Source organism: Manacus candei, unplaced genomic scaffold (genome assembly GCF_025592945.1).
Source record: "Manacus candei isolate 608988 ecotype Guabito, Panama unplaced genomic scaffold, ASM2559294v1 h1tg000044l, whole genome shotgun sequence".
NCBI lineage: Eukaryota > Metazoa > Chordata > Aves > Passeriformes > Pipridae > Manacus > Manacus candei.
The window spans coordinates 2,776,670-2,793,314 of record NW_026138092.1 but is presented as its reverse complement, the minus strand read 5'-3'; the positions used below and the strand labels follow the sequence as shown (position 1 = coordinate 2,793,314).

The window sequence follows — 16,645 nt, the reverse complement described above, 5'->3', positions numbered from 1 at the left end:
CCCAGGTTTACACCTGGAGACATGCTGGGTGCATTTGTGGTGGTGTGAACAATGAGATCCCATGGAGAGCCACAGGGCTTGACCTCGAGGTGCTGAGGGTGCAAGATGGGTTTAGGTTGCTCACACTCCTCAGAGCCAGTGGATCCTGTCACCTCTTCAGCACACCAGAGGATCAGGCCAGTGCCACAGTGCAGGGGACAGCTGCTGGCAGCAAGTGGTGTGTCTGAATTAAACAAGCCTGTTACTCACCAAGAAGGTATTGGAATGCCATCCTTCAGGGTTAAGAATGAAAAGAAAAATCTGATGGACACCCGTAGGGAAGAAGATCAGTGGATCAAAATGATTGAGCAACCACAGTTCAGTTTCTGTGCTGGTTTTGGTTTGGGTTTTTTTTGTGGTGGGTTTTTTTTTTGTTTATTTGTTTTCAGGACGTGGTGGGTGGTTTTATGTGGTGTTTGTTTTTTGTTGTTGTTTTTCAGAGAAACTGTAAGATACACACCAAGTGCAAGATACTATTTCATGGAGGGCCACCAAGGCACACCTTCAGTCAGTCTTTATTTACCTCACAGTTCATTGTATTCTTGTTAGTAAGTAGCACTTTGGGGATATTGTTAACCTTTGCTCCTTTTTAGTTCTCTTGCTGAGCAGTAGGTAGTGACATACTCCTCTAATTGATACCTGGATAGGTGGCATACTCCAGTAATATGATTTATTATGCATTTTCATTTTCATGAAAGCTTGTTTTACTGTCCTTCTTCCATTAGGTCAGCACTCACTGAGCAGGCACCTCCTGTTCCATTTTACTGTGTAACTTTTGAACATGACCTGACAAGCTACAAAAAGTTCAGTGCACTAACTCACTGCCATGCCAAATACACACAGACATTAATGAGTGTTGAACCATAAAGGAGGTACAAGAGCACTGCAGTGGTTATGGGACCAACCTGCAAATACCATGCAAGGACTGGGCCAAAGTATAGTGTGCTGCTTCCCTTAGCACAATGTCCTGACCCCAGGGTTGAAAAGCTACTCACACATGAACTTAGGAGGACTTAGGGTTTATTATTTCCTGAAAAAAAGTGGAAGAGGAAGAATAAAAAATACTCCAATTGTAGCTTGTTTATGGCAGGTGGAAGAAGTGCAGTCCTAAGCAGCTGGGAGCAGTATAGAAGCTGTTGTCATTTCTGTGTAGACAGTGGAAAGGAGGATTTACACAATGGGCTCAACTCCACAGAGGACTGTTAAAGGCTAATACACCTATACCACATTTTCCCCATCTACAAAACATCCAGGTAACGCGTCCCCAGCTAGTTGGGAAGACTGCTGGGAGTGATTTATGTAAATTCCCTTGCGACTTTTGCTGTAAAATGTGCCATTTCTGCATAAAATACAGTAATGCAGTGAAAAGGAAGATGCCTACAGCTAATCCTGAGCTCCGTGTGTCTCTGCAGCCGTTAAAGATGCACTGCAAGAGCTGTGCCTTGGTGACCAGCTCCGGGCACCTCCTGGGCGGCAAACAGGGTGACAGGATCGACGAGGCCGAGTGCGTGATCCGGATGAACGACGCGCCCACCCGGGGCTACGGAAGAGACGTCGGGAACAAAACGAGCCTGCGGGTCATCGCCCACTCCAGCATCCAGAGGATCCTGCGGAACCGCCACGAACTCTTGAACATGAGCCACGGCGCCGTGTTCATCTTCTGGGGGCCGAGCAGCTACATGCGCAGGGACGGCAAGGGCCTGGTGTACAACAACCTGCAGCTGATGAACCAGATACTGCCACGGTTAAAAGTGTACATGATTTCTCGCCACAAGATGCTCCAGTTTGATGACCTGTTCAAACGGGAAACCGGGAAGGACAGGTGAGAACTTACCGTGAGTGCGGCCGGGGGGTGTTATACAGGAGGAAAGTAATCTGGTTTATATTATACAGCCATTTCAGAGCTGCTCAGTGGGACAAGCACACCCATTAAATCCTCTGCCTCGTGTGTCGTAATGTGGTATGACACGTCAAATAGGATCACTGGTAACATAAGTAAAAAATAGGCATCAAAATTATTTGTATGGAGTATTATTGCCTCACCAACTCAGAATACCAGAATCTGGATGTACTGTTTATACAGCCAAGGAGGCAGGAGCTGTTTAAATCTCACTTTGGGGTAATATACCTTAAAGTTTTTTCACAGATTCTGAAAAATTAAAATGGATAGGTTATGTTTTCTTATAGAGGAAATGCCACCATTCAATGAATTATAATAGCTCTTTATTGAATTTAAGCATTCTCGGAACATTGCAGCTGTAAAGCTTCTTGTAAAACAAATAAACATTAGTCATACATTAGGTGCTTCAGAACAGTTCATCTTATATTTGCAACTGGAAAATGGAAAGTTATTATGATAGTTACATCTTTATGAGACTGTTTATGAGACTTGTAGGCTGATCTTCAAATCAAATTTTTAGTAAGTGACCCAGTGCAGGACTTGAGTATTTTCACATACAATGTTTGAAAACGGGCATTCAAACCAAACACTTCCCGGCAAGAAAGACATTTATTTTTAATGAGCTTCTGTTTTTTGACTTATTAAATATGCTGCTGTAAAAATGGAAAACAGGGTCCCCACTTAGGTACAAATGAAGTGGGAAGTATATTGTGCAGTAACTCATGGTGAGGTTTTCTAGCTTACAAATACAATACACAGACACCAAAGCTTGAAACGGGGCTCAATCCTCTTGTGGACAGGGAAGACTCAAGAGCACGGGATTAATTTTCTGGGCTACACAAGAAAGGCAGAACTAATGGTAGAGGAAACTGTTGTATCATTTGCTTGGCATTTGCTGCCTTAGTCACACCCCACAGGGTTTGCTTGCAAGCTCTGCTCAGTTACAGTGGATCAAAGGATGGATCTGAGTTTGTGATTGACTTGCCCTCACACTGGAGCACAGAGCAACTTAGTTTCTTACCAGTCAAGGTCCTTTTCTCTTCATCCTCAAATTGGTGTGTTCGGGTCTCTGTCAGAAGAAAAAGGAAGAGACAGGGGAGGTATCCTGCCAGTTGTGATGTGTTTCAGTCTTTTCCAGAGTACAGTGAAGTGAGAAGGTGAATTAAGCATTTGAACCCTTCAAGAAAAGTGTAGAGGGTTATCGTTATACTCAGTATTTACAAAGGCATGAAAGCCAACAAAGCTGTAATTGCACTGTAACACAGGGAACCCTCCTTTCCTGGATTGGGCTTTCAGTGCAGGATCTGGAGCAGTCCCCATTTCTGGGGAACAGTTCACCTCCTCTGCTTCAGCCTGGCCAGTTCTGCCACAGGGAGCCAGGGTCCCATTCCCTCCCTGGCACTGCCAGGCTCCTGTTCTTATTCTGACACATGCTGTGCCATTTCAGGCAAGCTGCTCTTTCTGGTTCTCCATCAGCCATCCAGAGCCAGAGGCCTGTAGTGAATGTGTGATCAAAGCATTTCTTTTTCTGCACGGGCACCAGACTTGGCTCCTGAAGTATTCTCAGGGCATTTGAGCCATTAATGACATTGTAACAAGTTCATATTGGACTCAGTCATGGGCACCCTGAATTCCCAGTGTGAGTCAAGGGCACTCAGATGCCAGCAAAATTCAGCCTCGGGAACAGGCCCTGTTGATTTTAATAAACTGCAGGATCTGCTGTGTGTGTGAACCACTCCTTTGGAGGGCACAGACAGCATACTTGAAGGACTGAGAAGATTAAAACGGGAGATGAAAATAAATGAATAAGCAGCAGAGAAGAGAGGGAAGATGAAGAGAAACACGGATAGGAAGGAATTCATAAGGGGAGAAAATTTACGTGGCTGTGGGGGCAGGAGCAGAACATTGTATACCCCAGAATGCTGCTCTTCCCTGGGAGGTTTCTGCTGAGCCCTTGGCATTAGTGCCTACAAAAAACAAAGGAGGGAGAGAGAAGCATGATTGCAAGGTTGCAATAATCAGACTATTCATTTCTGTCTTGAAAATGATGAGAAAAAAGGTAATTGGATGTATTGTGCTTTTCGGAAAAAAACTGATTTTGAAATGACGAGAGACCTTCAGAAAACATTGCCAGTTAAACAGTGTGGTGAAAGACAAAGGCTGCAGAGCGATATACTTGGCATTATAAAGTAACTATACTTGAAAATAACTTTATAATTGAATAAGGGTACATTAAGAAAATATGATTCAGAACCAATATTATAGTAATTAGATAAAAGAAGCATAAATGAAATAACTGCAGGAAGAGTATTTCCATAGAGATTATAAATGAGATTTTGGTGGAGCAGAAAGGCCTTTAATTGTAATTTAGTGTGCACTACAGAATTATCAGCGCTGTGTGTTAGTTCATCATATAAAAGAATATCTGATAATTTCCCCTAATAAGCACATGACAGTGTTTCATATTCTTTCATTACAGCTGATTAGGTATAAAAGCAGTATTCTTTTGTTGGACTCTTGCTCAGATCTTTTATGAAAAGGCAAGACACTATAACCCCATTTCTATGTTGCTGTCCTACGGACATGGTATTTAAAGAGGCCAAAGTGGTACTTGAATAAATTTTTTGATCTTTATTTGATTGTTTAGCTTTTAAGCTGGTTTATTTATATTCAGTTATTCTCCTATTTATTGAAAACACTAAATTACAGTGTAAGTAAGTGTGTGTAAGCAAAAAGAAAACTAACCCAAGAGACAGCCTGGCTGGGTTGCCTGACTTGTGCAAAGCCTTTGGTCATGGTCCAGCTACAATTGCTCCCTGGGTTTTGGAATGTAAGGTGTTAGGCACCTGGAACAGTGGCCTTGTGCAAGCTCCAGAGTACTTTTAGCCTGAACATGTTCCTGAATTACCTAGTGATTCATAGCTCAGAAACTCCCAGGTGGCAGAGAAGCAAGTTTTGTAAGCTTTTCCCTACTTGTTCCCTTTCCTAATAATTTTGAGCTGAAAATTCTTATTTACTGTTTTATATTGTTGCAGTGCCTGAAGGTCTCTGCTGAGCTTCTGACCCAGCTATGACATTGTGACAAACTGCACCACCAACCCCGAGCTTCTGTGCAGAGGCAGAAAATAAATAAGGGCCCATAATTGGAAATAATGAGATGCTTAAAACATTGTCCAAATGCCAGCTTAGCCTCAAAGTCTGTATGTCAGGAGCAGTATAAATGTGTGTTTCAGGAGTTCACATGTTACCAGGCGACCCACAAAGGACAGGACAAATAAACTGGGCTCCCCAGCATCCTTCAGGCAGATTTGGTTAAAGAATTCCTTTATGTTTAGAAGCATCTTTCAAGCAGCCAGCACTGGTACTGCCACTTGTTTTTTTTTCTTTGCAGTAGTTCTAATTCCCTGAGGAAATGGGAAACTTGGTACAAGGCATTCCTCAACCTGACAGTGCTCTAAACATCCCCCTCCTACTGCCCTGTAGGTGACCTACTTGGACCCAGCTCGTTTTGCATTAGCTTGGGAAGCTGCGTGGTGGCTCTTTTCGCCTGAATTAGATGTTAGTGATTGCTGGCATTTGCCTGCAGTGGCTTTTGTGGTCTCAGGTCCCTGCTTCCAGGACTGTTCCACACAGTGCAGTCACTGGGTAAACTGTACAAGATGGCCTTGGAACTTGGGTCAGAACCTGGGATTCCCAGATGACTTCTCCAAAGAGAACCTCGTGTTTCCTGCTGTGCTTTCTTTCGGTGGGGGTGATGTCACAAAGTTTCCCAGGTATCAGGCAGATACAGGTGTGGGGGAAGGGTTAATGTAGGTTCCATATTAATCCAATCTGATACAGTGCCCATGCCTTCCAGGAGCCTGCCCTTGCTCCCACACTGCCTCAGCTTCAGTGAGAGATGAAGGGAGAGCCAGTCACTGTGACAGGCTGTCAGCAGGGATCTGAGCCCTTTTTGGGCTGCAGATGACACAAGCTTGAACTTCTTCCTGCAGGACTTTTCTAGCTGAGTGAGGAGCCATTAGGGAGACCTGCTGTCTTTAAAAGTATTTGAAAGGAGACCTTTGAGTGAACTCATTTTCTCTGGAGCAAATACCCTACTTTATGTGCCTCCATGTCTAAGAGAGGTCCCAGTCCCTAACGTGCCCTTATGACACCTTTAAGACATGCTCCTCGCTGGCATTTCCTTGATCTTCCCATTCTAACACTGCCAGCTCTCCAGTGGCACAGAGCCAGTGCAGGAACTTAACACAGGACTGGGAATTCCAGTGCACATGCCAGGCAACCAGTAACCACTACAGGACCCAGCTCTTATGCACTAAACAGCATTGGCAAGCAAATGAGAGGAAGAGGAAATGTTATTGTTGCCATTTTGCAGCTAAGAACCTGTGACACAGCAAAATTTTACACCCGACTTGCAAATCCCTTACATCTGTGAGCAGTTACATGGAGATATCTCCTATTTTGCATAAATAATGCTGGGATCAGCTGAGCTTCTTTGAAAGCCATCTCCCAGCCTGCAGAGAAGGCCAGGCGAGGGGCTGCCTTTGAGGGCTCACTGGCAGTGCTCTGTCAGTCCTATCAAAGGTCTCCCCCAGGCAGGGATGGCACTGGGGCAGGCAGGGGCAGGCAGAGGGGTAGTTCCCAGGATGAAGGTTTCCCAGGCTGGCAATGGGACAAAGGCAGAGCTGCAGCCCAATAAGCTTCTTGCCAGCAGTCACAGCGAGTGGCTGGGAGCTCCTAGAACCCAAATCATGGGTGGGGTGCAAGGAAAGAGTTACAACAACACTCCAGGCCAGATGTCACTCAAGCAGATGGGCTCCTCTGTGTGCTGTGGGAACAGCATTTTAAGCAGCCCCTTCATCTCTCCGTGATGCATCTTCCCAAGCACTTAGTGTGCAAGCTCCATTAAGCGATTACAGATGTGTACAGATTACTAGCAGTAGAATATAAATACAGGACATGAAGTTTCAGTCACTTAAAGTAAATTCACCAAAAGGTCAGCTAAATATTAACATTGTTGTGCCCGAAATTAATTACAGCTAGGGCAGTTTCTGCACAGGTTAGGCCACTGACAGGAGACACTAAGCAAAATCACTACAAGATGAACGAGCAAAGTAGTCGTGGTTGCCCAAGTTTCGTAGCCTTTCATGAGAGTGAAAAAAAAAACGCCGAGAAACTGGTTCGGAATTTTTTCAGGAAACAAATAAATAAATCTCGAGAATTGTTTGTCAGCTTAGAAACTTAATTATGTTTTTGCTTTCAGGAAGATATCCAACACTTGGCTTAGCACGGGCTGGTTCACAATGACTATCGCATTAGAGCTCTGTGACAGGATAAATGTTTATGGCATGGTGCCACCGGATTTCTGCAGGTAGGATTTTATTTTGGAACCATTATTAGCCAACACAGTTAACGTTACAGATAAATATCTGAATCTTTTAATCTTTTTTTTCCTCTGCAACGTGTCTTCAGTCCTCTTAGAGCAATTAATTAAGATGTCCCACAATCTCATTCTGAAAACAACAAAAAGGGTTTAATTATGTTATGTAAAATATTAAAAAATGTTGTTTGTAGTGTGGGAGAATTAATCCATCTTGCTGGTTTCTTTTAGTCTCTGAATATTTATCAGCTAAAAGTAATGCAATAATTGGCATGAAATTAATCTGAAGAAAGTAGTACTGGAAAACATGACTTTTAATTTGTTTTTCAAGTTCCCCCCAAATTAATAGAGGAACAGCATTCTCACAGTGACTAGCTTCTAAATTGAACTTTCTGTGCAACTCAAATTAAGATTGTTGTACCTCTCTGACATGCATCCCAATTTTACAGTAAACTAACTTCCTAAATAATCCCCACCAAAGGTCTCACCCAGAATGTGGACACAGGATCAGTCCCATTTGGGTGGGGCATACAGGGTGTGGGCCACAAGTGGCAGAAGGAGCACACAAATTCTGCCAGTGGAAGCTGTTCTATAAAGTAGCAACTTGTGCACATTTTACAGCCCTGTTGTGCCTCCAGCCCTGTGCAGGACTCAGACCCAAGGTCCTGGTTAAGGTGTCCCCCTGAGGATCAGTGATGATACAGGGAAACGGTCTTCAGAAATTCTGCTGCTGGACCAAAATCACATCAGCCACATGATGCACTATGAATGCATCCAGATTTGTTTTACATCAGCAATCTTTATGCTGCCAGAAGTCTCACCTGTCCATGCATTTCCAGCCCAGCACTGTGGCCTTCCAGCACCCCGTGGTTCCGTGCCCATCAGTCCTGACCCCGCTGGCACGGGGCTGGTGCTGCCAGTCTGCAACGAGGCATCAGTGGAACATTTCATCTCCTGCTCACAAACCTCTTTCACTAAGAAGTACTTGCTTTAATTTTCTATTGCAAGTGCAGTGATCTCACTGAAGTCTGGTTCACTGGCTAATTCCAGGTGCCTTTCAGGGGCAAGGAGAGCAAGGCTGCAGTGCCAGGTCAGTGCATCTGGCAAAGAACAGGACTGCTCTGACTCAGGACTGCTTGGACTTTCCTCTGAGCACTTAAAAAGGATCAGTCAGGAGTCTGCATTTGTCCTGGGCACATAGTAGAAATCCCTGAAGAAATCACAGTATAAAATGTCAACACTAAACTCCACTTTGTGAGAATTTCTACAAATTATAACAAAAGACGGATGATAAATGCTGTGATGTACTGCCAGGCTTCATCACGAATTCTCCGAGGAAAATAACAAACTAGATCAGATATGCCAGACAACACAAATGCCTTCCACAGCACAGCACCTCAGCTCCCCTGTCAGTTCAGTTGGCCAACACATACTACTGCAGTTTCTGTAAGTGGCTGGTCTGTCTTACTACAGAAAGGGCTGTATTCCAGTGGTACATGGAAATAATAATTATTAAACTGATGATCTAAAAATGCAGAAGACAGCATTTCACTGCAAATTAATGCACAGTCCTGACTTTTCAGCCAAAGTCAGAGTAATTTAGATACATATACATCTTTAAAAACAACAAACAAACAAAACAAACAAACAAACAACACTAAACCCAAACAGTTTTTAAGAGAGGCTAAAAATGTTACTGAGACCATATATGAAAGGCATTCATAGAATTGATACACTAAAATTGAATAGATATAATGTTAAATTATAACACAAGAAAGGCTATAAATTAATCCTACCACTGGTGTAATAATGCTTACAGCCCACATTAAAAAAAAAAATAATCTTAACATAAAAGTTCGCTCACCTGGTTGTAAAAGGGAGAAAGGTCATTTCTTAATCAAAATAATATGAAGTGTCTGTACTTCAGCTTGATTCCCCAGATGATGAAGGGGAAAACTGTAGTTGCCATGCCTAGGAGAAGCTGTCCATGAAGATCTATGGAAGCAGTGTCTTGCTATAAATACAGTTAACCTTCTTAGTTTGCTCTTCAACCACTCATTAAGAAGTTAAACAGTGCTTCCTTTCAAAGAAATAAGACAACAGAACAGAATAGCAGAAAGAAAGAAATATTCTGTAATTGTAATAACTCTGTAACGTGTGTGTGCGAGATGGTGTGGGCACCCTCGTCGCTGTGCAACTAAACAATCATTAAGATCAAAAGAAAAAAAAAAACACCCCAAAATCTTATTTCTATTCAGAGTTGATATCACCAGATTTGAAATTTCAGCAGATAGGTACCCATTCTTTTTTAAGTGCTAATTTGTGGAGTAAGTAACGAGTGTGGCGATCGCTGTCGTGGAACTAAATTGGTTTCACATCTGTAACGTGAAGGACATCTCAAAGGTACCCTGAACATCATACTGTTGATTCTGCTGCAAATTATTAGCTTAAGATCATTAACCAAATTGCTTTGCACCCATGCAGGAAAAATAGCCTAGTGAAGGAGTCTGGAGTACGGAGTAAAAGATTTGTCACTGTTAATTGCAACAAGGTGTTTTAGATTCCTTTCTATTGACTTTCACTGGACACTGAGTTTTAGAGCTGAACTGGAATTGGTGTCCTGATTGTTATAAATTTTTTGTAGTTTACAGCAAAGCTATATGAAATTTCAAACCCCTTTATTTTGCTACAGATTTATGCTGTAGTAAGGGTTAATGGCTTGGTATTGCTCTCACACTGTTAAATACTTCTGATCTGCACATTCTGTAATAAGATGAAAGCTTTTGTGCTTCCGTGCACATCCCAAAGATTTTTGTAGAGTGGGTGCACCTCTCACTCTTTGTCACAAGACAAACAAGCCATCTTGCTGTATTTTTGCCTTATTTTAACTAATTTAACTAATTATTTTAACTAATACGAATAATTTTTGCTCCAATTATGGAACCAGATCATTTTCCTGTAAGAATCCGCATTTGACTGCCAGGCCTGTTTGCCTGAAAATTGGCATTTGAAATACTTTCATTTATTCCTTTGGGTACAGCTTTTAAATCTAGTGTTTTCTTACCTCCCTCTCTCCACTTCCAGTTCCTTTAAATCAAATGCAGAGAAGCAGTTGTTGGAAGTTACATTTCCTGGAGCTCAAGAGGGGCTTGATGGAAGAAGAGGGGCTCGCAGGACTTTAAGCTGTATGTGAGAGAGTCCTGCCCTTTGGTCCATATGCTTCACCTCATTACCTTAATAACAAAATGCATAAATGGTTTGGAAAATGGGGCTAATAGTGGAGGTCAGGGAAATGGGACCCTGGGAACAGAAGGCAAAAAAATTATCCAGAAATCTTCATAGTCCTGGCACAGCACCTTGCCCATCACTCAACATATTAATGACACTTTATTCACCCTTCAAAATATGAATTATTTTACAAAGTGAGTGAGTGCCTATAGTTTTAGAGGGTTGATTTATAATGGCACTTCATTTCTAAAGGGAGAGGTTGACCAGAATGTGATACGGCGTGGCCTGGTTTTTCTGCCTTGTTTCTTTTGAGGCCAACAGTGTTCACTGTGCTTTCAGCTTTGGCTGGGGGTGGGTACCATCTGTGGGAAAATGTGCACTCAAGTGGCAAACAGTAGCTGACTGACATGGGTCCAAGCACTTACACGGGTGCTGTGCTGGCAGGCTACCAGGAAGGAAGTGTAGGATATTTTACAGAGGAACTTCCCCAGATTCCTCCCAGCTGTGATATTAATATGCATGCAGAGTCTGACAAAATACTGATTAATGTCCAGTATCAGTCAGTGATAAAACAGCATCTGTTTTAATGTTAATAAATGAGGTGGCAAGCAATTTCCGTATAGAAATTACTCATGCATTTCATTTGCTGGTGACACAAGCTAATTGCAGAGTTAGAAGATAACACAGCACAGTTAATTTGGGTTATGGTGTAGTTACTCAAGCCAGAGTTCAAATCCAAAGTTTACCAGCATGCAATCTGGGGGAATCCAGAGACCTATTTGTGTAGTAGTTGCTAGCAAAAATAAATCACATGAAAATATATTCTGTTAGATTTACAGTAACCATACAAATTATTAAGTGACAATAAGAAGAGGTCCAGTGTATCAAAAAAGTGAAAAATTAATTGAAGATTGACCTTTAATAGTTGTAGCTTAAATATGTTTTCTGTAGGTAAGGTAATGAAGGATTTTGTTTCACTCTTATATATTCCGGTGAGAATATATTTAATAAGCTTAGAATCCATCTTATTCTAGAAATGTAATTTTATTGTTATTCTGTTCTTGGAAGATTGATCACCATGTTGTGTTACAAGGGAGCCTGATGGATGGAATTAAAACGTTAATCTAAGGCACAAATGGAAAGCAGCAGCAATATCATACATTACCTCTGCATACACAGTATGGATAATGGCAAAATAAGAAAAATTAGAGAATTGCTTAGGTGACAGAATTACAAGTAAAAATAATGACCAGGACAGAACACTGACAGACTGTGGATGCATTCAATTGAAAGTGAGCTTAAATATTAGCTCTTCAAAATGGAAATAATCAACTGTATATTAGAGCTGACAGCCTGGAATCTGCATGAGATTTCTTGCTCTGTACCAGGGTCCTGTTCAGCCCAGGTTTTAACACAGAGCAGCTCCAAGGCTTCAGTAAATGCTGCTATTAGGATTAACTTTTCTGCCACTACAAAATACTTGGTAGTAACTGTGGAGAGCAGTACAATTGGGTTATTCTGTCTGGAACAGCTCTCTCTTTAAATTCATGACAGAGAGGGTTGTGTGAGCTCCTGTCAGGCCAAAACACAGCACCCAGAGGAAAAAACACATAATGGGTACAGTTTAATATAGAGATTAAAACAAAAGGAGAATTAATCACTCTGGCTTATTATAATACAAATGTGCCTTTTACAGAATGTAACACCAAAACATTAAGGTTATAATGCTAAAATGAACTTTATCCTAAGTATCTAATTGGTCTTTGGCCTATCCTACATGTCACCACGTGAGTTCTCCTCTCCTGCCGGGTAATGCAAACAGGTTCACAAGGTCAGAAGGGTACTGTGGGTGAACAGTTTTAATTTCTAGCTTAGACACGTGAAAGCTGCTTTAGTAAAATAAAAAAGAACCCATTTGTGCATCAGCTGTTTTGCTTAAAAGCCCAGCAACAGCAGAGGGTACCACTGACCTGGCATGCAGACACACTCGGTGAGGTTTTGCACTTGGAAGCTCGCGCGTCGTGCTGGGAATGTTCAACTGAGCTGACACAGATAACCACCTCCCCTCTGGCTTCTTCCCTTTCTTCCCCCAGTTCAGTAAATACCTCTCCAAGACCTTTTACAACTCACAATCTCGATATAAATCTCTTTTAAGCAGTTTGCTTCCAATTTCGTGTGTAGTAACACAGCCCTGCAGCACTCTCCCTTGTTTCTGAGCTACTGCTGCCCTTTGTTTAACTGGGAGGAGGGGATTAAAGGAGAGCAATAGAAAGAGCAAAGAAAACACCTTTGCCCCATTTTCATGTATTAAATATGCAAGAAAAATACAGCTACCTAGAAATCTGGTTTATCTGGGAGAAAAAGTGGATTTGAGCCCATCAGTTTATTAAAGATAGCATCTTTTCAATCAGTGAAAAGGAGCATCTTGGGCTTCCATCTGTTTTCTTTTTTTTCCACAGGGATCCTAACCATCTTTCAGTACCTTATCATTACTATGAACCTCTGGGACCTGACGAGTGCACAATGTACCTTTCCCACGAGCGGGGCCGCAAGGGGAGCCACCACCGGTTCATCACAGAGAAACGAGTCTTCGAGAACTGGGCGCGGACATTCAACATCCACTTCTTCCAGCCAGACTGGAAACCAGAGCCACGCACTGTGACCCGCCCCGAGACCAAACCGCTGCTCTGAGGGGGGAACACACGAGGCCACAGTCACAGTCACCTTCTGTACCAGCCTTTGGACCTCCTGGGACAGCACTGCAACCCGGAGGGGAAGGGGAACAGGGTCTGCAGCTGGGAACTGCAGCAGCAGTCAGGAAGCTGTGATGGAGGAGCAGCACATACCAAGAGTACTTTCTGTTGAACTGTCGCCTTTTTGGGCCACCTGACTCCCTGTGTGTGTACGTGATTTGTGAACAACAACTCGGGTGTCGTTAACGGATGGTTAATTCATTACGGCTTTTTTAAGTACAACGCCACTGGATTTTCATAGTGAAAACTTACAGTATTTATTTAATGGAGGTTTTTATGCAACCTAGGCCAGTATTTTTCTAATTCACAGTTATGTGGTTGTTTATCTTTCATAATCTTTCAAATGCAAAGTTAATATTGCTGATGGTTTGAAAGGCCTAGCCTTTTATTTATAAAATTTGTTTGAAATATATAATTCTATATAGCATGTAATTAATATTTGATCAGGAAATGTTGCATTTCTTCTAAAAAATTTGGGCTCTGTTCCAGCCTAGAGCCTTTAATGGCAAGAGTGGTCCCATGTGCAGATCCAGCTCACTTTACATTCTGACATCTCATGTTAATATGAAAACGGTAGTGAAAATTCTGTTTGATATTAATGTGCATTTGCTGCTGTGCTATCAAGCTGCTGTTTTTTAAATAGGGGTGGGAGGAAGGAGGGCAAACAAAATTTATCAAAAAAACCCTAAAACCCCACTGGCTATGGCAGCGTGCTTCTCAGTGAAGACACCAGGCTGAGGCTGGAGGGGTTGTGTTCTGTCATTTGTACTCCTGCAAGAGGCTGACAGGGACCCTCCTGAGGCAACAGACTACAAACCAGGCCACAACTGCTGGAAACAACACGACCAAATTTCTGGAATGAAGAAGTTAAACTGCTAGGTACTACAATAGCATCCATACTTGCCAGAAAGATCACAACACTGCACCTGCAAAAATCTCTGCCTTACGCAGTTCCAAGATCATCACTGAGCTCAGAGATTGTGGATCACGTTGAAGCTGGGCTGTGAAAAGAGTTCCCCAAGTACAGAGTTGTCCTCTTGAAAAGAGCAAAGTTAAACTTTGCATTTTTTTCCATGAAGTACCTGTATGTGCATGGCAAGTCCCTGCGAGCCAAGGGGAAGGACAACGCTCGTGCTGTGTAAGGAACCTCCCAGTGGGAATTACTGGGTTACATTTGGCTTGAGAATAAAGAAGATTTCAGTTACAGTGTTATTTTTGCTTTTGCTTCACAAGCCTCAAACCTCTGATTTCTTCGAAGTAATGAGTAACTATTGCATGAAACGTACCTCAGGTGATGGAAGGTGTCTCTCATTAGACAAATGTGAAAGCCAGAACAAAGATACTACCTTTAAACATCCAAATCCAAGAAGCTGAACCTCAGAGGTGATGCGTAGAACTGGGACCAAACTCACTATCATTTAAACCCCCTTTTAACCCATGGTCTTCCTCTTTCCAAAACTGAATAGCAATAGCTGCAGCTGCCTGACAGATAGCCTGATCCTCTGGGAACAAAGTGAACTGCCCTGTCAGGGGCAAAACAGTGTTACCCCTGTAACACTGTCTGGACCTGAAGTGCAGGCCTCCAAGAGCCACTGTCCTGCTGCAGCCCTCCCCAGTATCAAAAAGTAAGAAACTATAACCTATTTTGCCTTAAAAGCTTTATTTGGGTGTTCTTCCTGGTGCACACCGCTCAGCATACAAACAATGCCAATTGCTTGTAACCTGTCTCTCCTCAGCTGGTGTTCAGCTCTCCCTCTTTCACTGATGGTGTTTTATTCCTTCCACTTGACTTCACTGCGTTCTACAGAAACCAGAATGGATTCTGAACTCGTGGTAATTTGAACATCCCTTTCAACATGTGTACTGGGGCATGTATCCAGCAGATGTTGCTCCAATTGATGAAATCTGTCAAATTGATTTACAGATCATTTCTAATGTGACTGCAAGAGATGGTACAGATCATGGTAAGTCCTCTGATGCCACCATCCTTGTTTTATTAGTGATATAATAATAAAAAGATCCTGTCATTCTAAACTAGAGCTCTTAGTTTTTCCATTAATTGAGGGCTGCAGGATGTGTATGCTGTATGTTTAGTTATATTATTGTTAAAAACAGATCATTTAAAGATGGATTACACTGGTCTGCTTCTAGTATTCAGTAGAAACATGGGGACTTGCCAGACTCCACTGTATTCCACACGCTTGTTTCCTGTCTGCAAGACTGGTCAGCGTCAAACAGATCAGGTGAAGCATTAAGAATATAAAAAACATGGGATAAACTGTCACTACATCTCCTGACTTTTAAGAGAGCGAAGCTAAGGATTGTAACTTATTCCTTGTTCAGCTTCTGTTAATAACTGTGTTCTTCCTACCCCCATACACAGCCAGTCTTTTAAACCAAACAAACCCAAACTCACTTTAGTCTCATCAGCCTCCTGTGATGTTTGAGCAAGGTCCCCCATCTAATTACAAAAAGTATGAAGGAGCATTTTCTGTGAGTAAGGGACACCTATATATAAAAAAAGAAATTTGATGAAGCCAAGGAGACAGCAAGTTTTGAACAGATCACACAGATTTATATGGAACATAAATCGAGTGCAAAAAGCACAAGTTATAAGAGTGCAAAAGAAATGGAAATAATTGTTAAAGTGCTGCAATTTTAATTCACAAATTACTGATGTATTTCTCTATAAAAGCACAAGTTTTGAACTACAGAATATCCTGAAGCAAGGTTTTATGGCCTAGTTATAAACCAAACAGATTTATGATAGAAAATGCTGTCAGCCCAGGGATAAGTAGTACAAACCAGGCATTGCTGCCATTCTCTGCGTTCTGCTGTCACCTCACACTCTTTGCTGTAATTTGATTGATTCGTGATCTGCAGCACATCATTTCACGTATTAAAAGCTGTTCCAAAACAGTGTTTACAGACATCAGCAATTTTAAGATCTGTGTTACTTTAGTTCTGAACTCCTCGGTACCTTCAGGCTGTTACGTGTGGCTTCGTCGGAGGAACTGTTTTTCATCTCGAAGAACCACAGCTCTTGTGCCATGATGTGTGCAACTGGGGTTGAGAATAATAAAGAAAATAAGCAAGTAAGAACAGAAAAATACCACAACTGCTTTCTGTTATGTTGGCACAAGGGCTGCAGGATGCCCAGCTGAGCATCGTGGTACGAAGCCAAAACCACGATGCACTTGGAGAAAACCATCCATCCAAAGGGCTAAAGCACCTCAGAAAGACAAGTTAACACTGGATTCCTGGGAAGGGAAAGAAACTAAGTTACAGCCTTGGAACTAGATTTGGAAGAGATTGAGGTCTGCTGACTGGCAGCCCTGGCTCGAT

At 42.2% G+C, this 16,645-nt stretch overlaps 1 protein-coding gene and 1 long non-coding RNA gene across 3 annotated transcripts in view; one reads left to right on the top strand and one right to left on the bottom strand.

Moving 5' to 3' along the window:
- ST6GALNAC5 (ST6 N-acetylgalactosaminide alpha-2,6-sialyltransferase 5) overlaps positions 1-15,339 on the top strand; it is a 70,917-nt gene extending 55,578 nt beyond the window's left edge. Inside the window, exons 3-5 of one of the 2 annotated variants that reach the window (XM_051796093.1) lie at positions 1,452-1,861; positions 7,203-7,310; positions 13,007-15,339. In XM_051796093.1, the coding sequence (XP_051652053.1) occupies positions 1,452-1,861; positions 7,203-7,310; positions 13,007-13,238 (750 nt within the window). In that variant the 3' untranslated portion in view covers positions 13,239-15,339. The remainder of the gene's footprint in view (positions 1-1,451; positions 1,862-7,202; positions 7,311-13,006) is intronic. The other variant, XM_051796094.1, reaches the window with a different exon arrangement.
- LOC127474799 (uncharacterized) lies at positions 1,651-10,077 on the bottom strand. The gene is made up of 6 exons (XR_007905984.1): positions 9,184-10,077; positions 8,141-8,240; positions 3,853-3,906; positions 2,961-3,116; positions 1,874-2,022; positions 1,651-1,760 (listed from the first exon to the last, which is right to left on the bottom strand). It is a non-coding gene; the product is annotated as an uncharacterized LOC127474799 (long non-coding RNA).
- Positions 15,340-16,645: the final 1,306 nt, after the last annotated feature.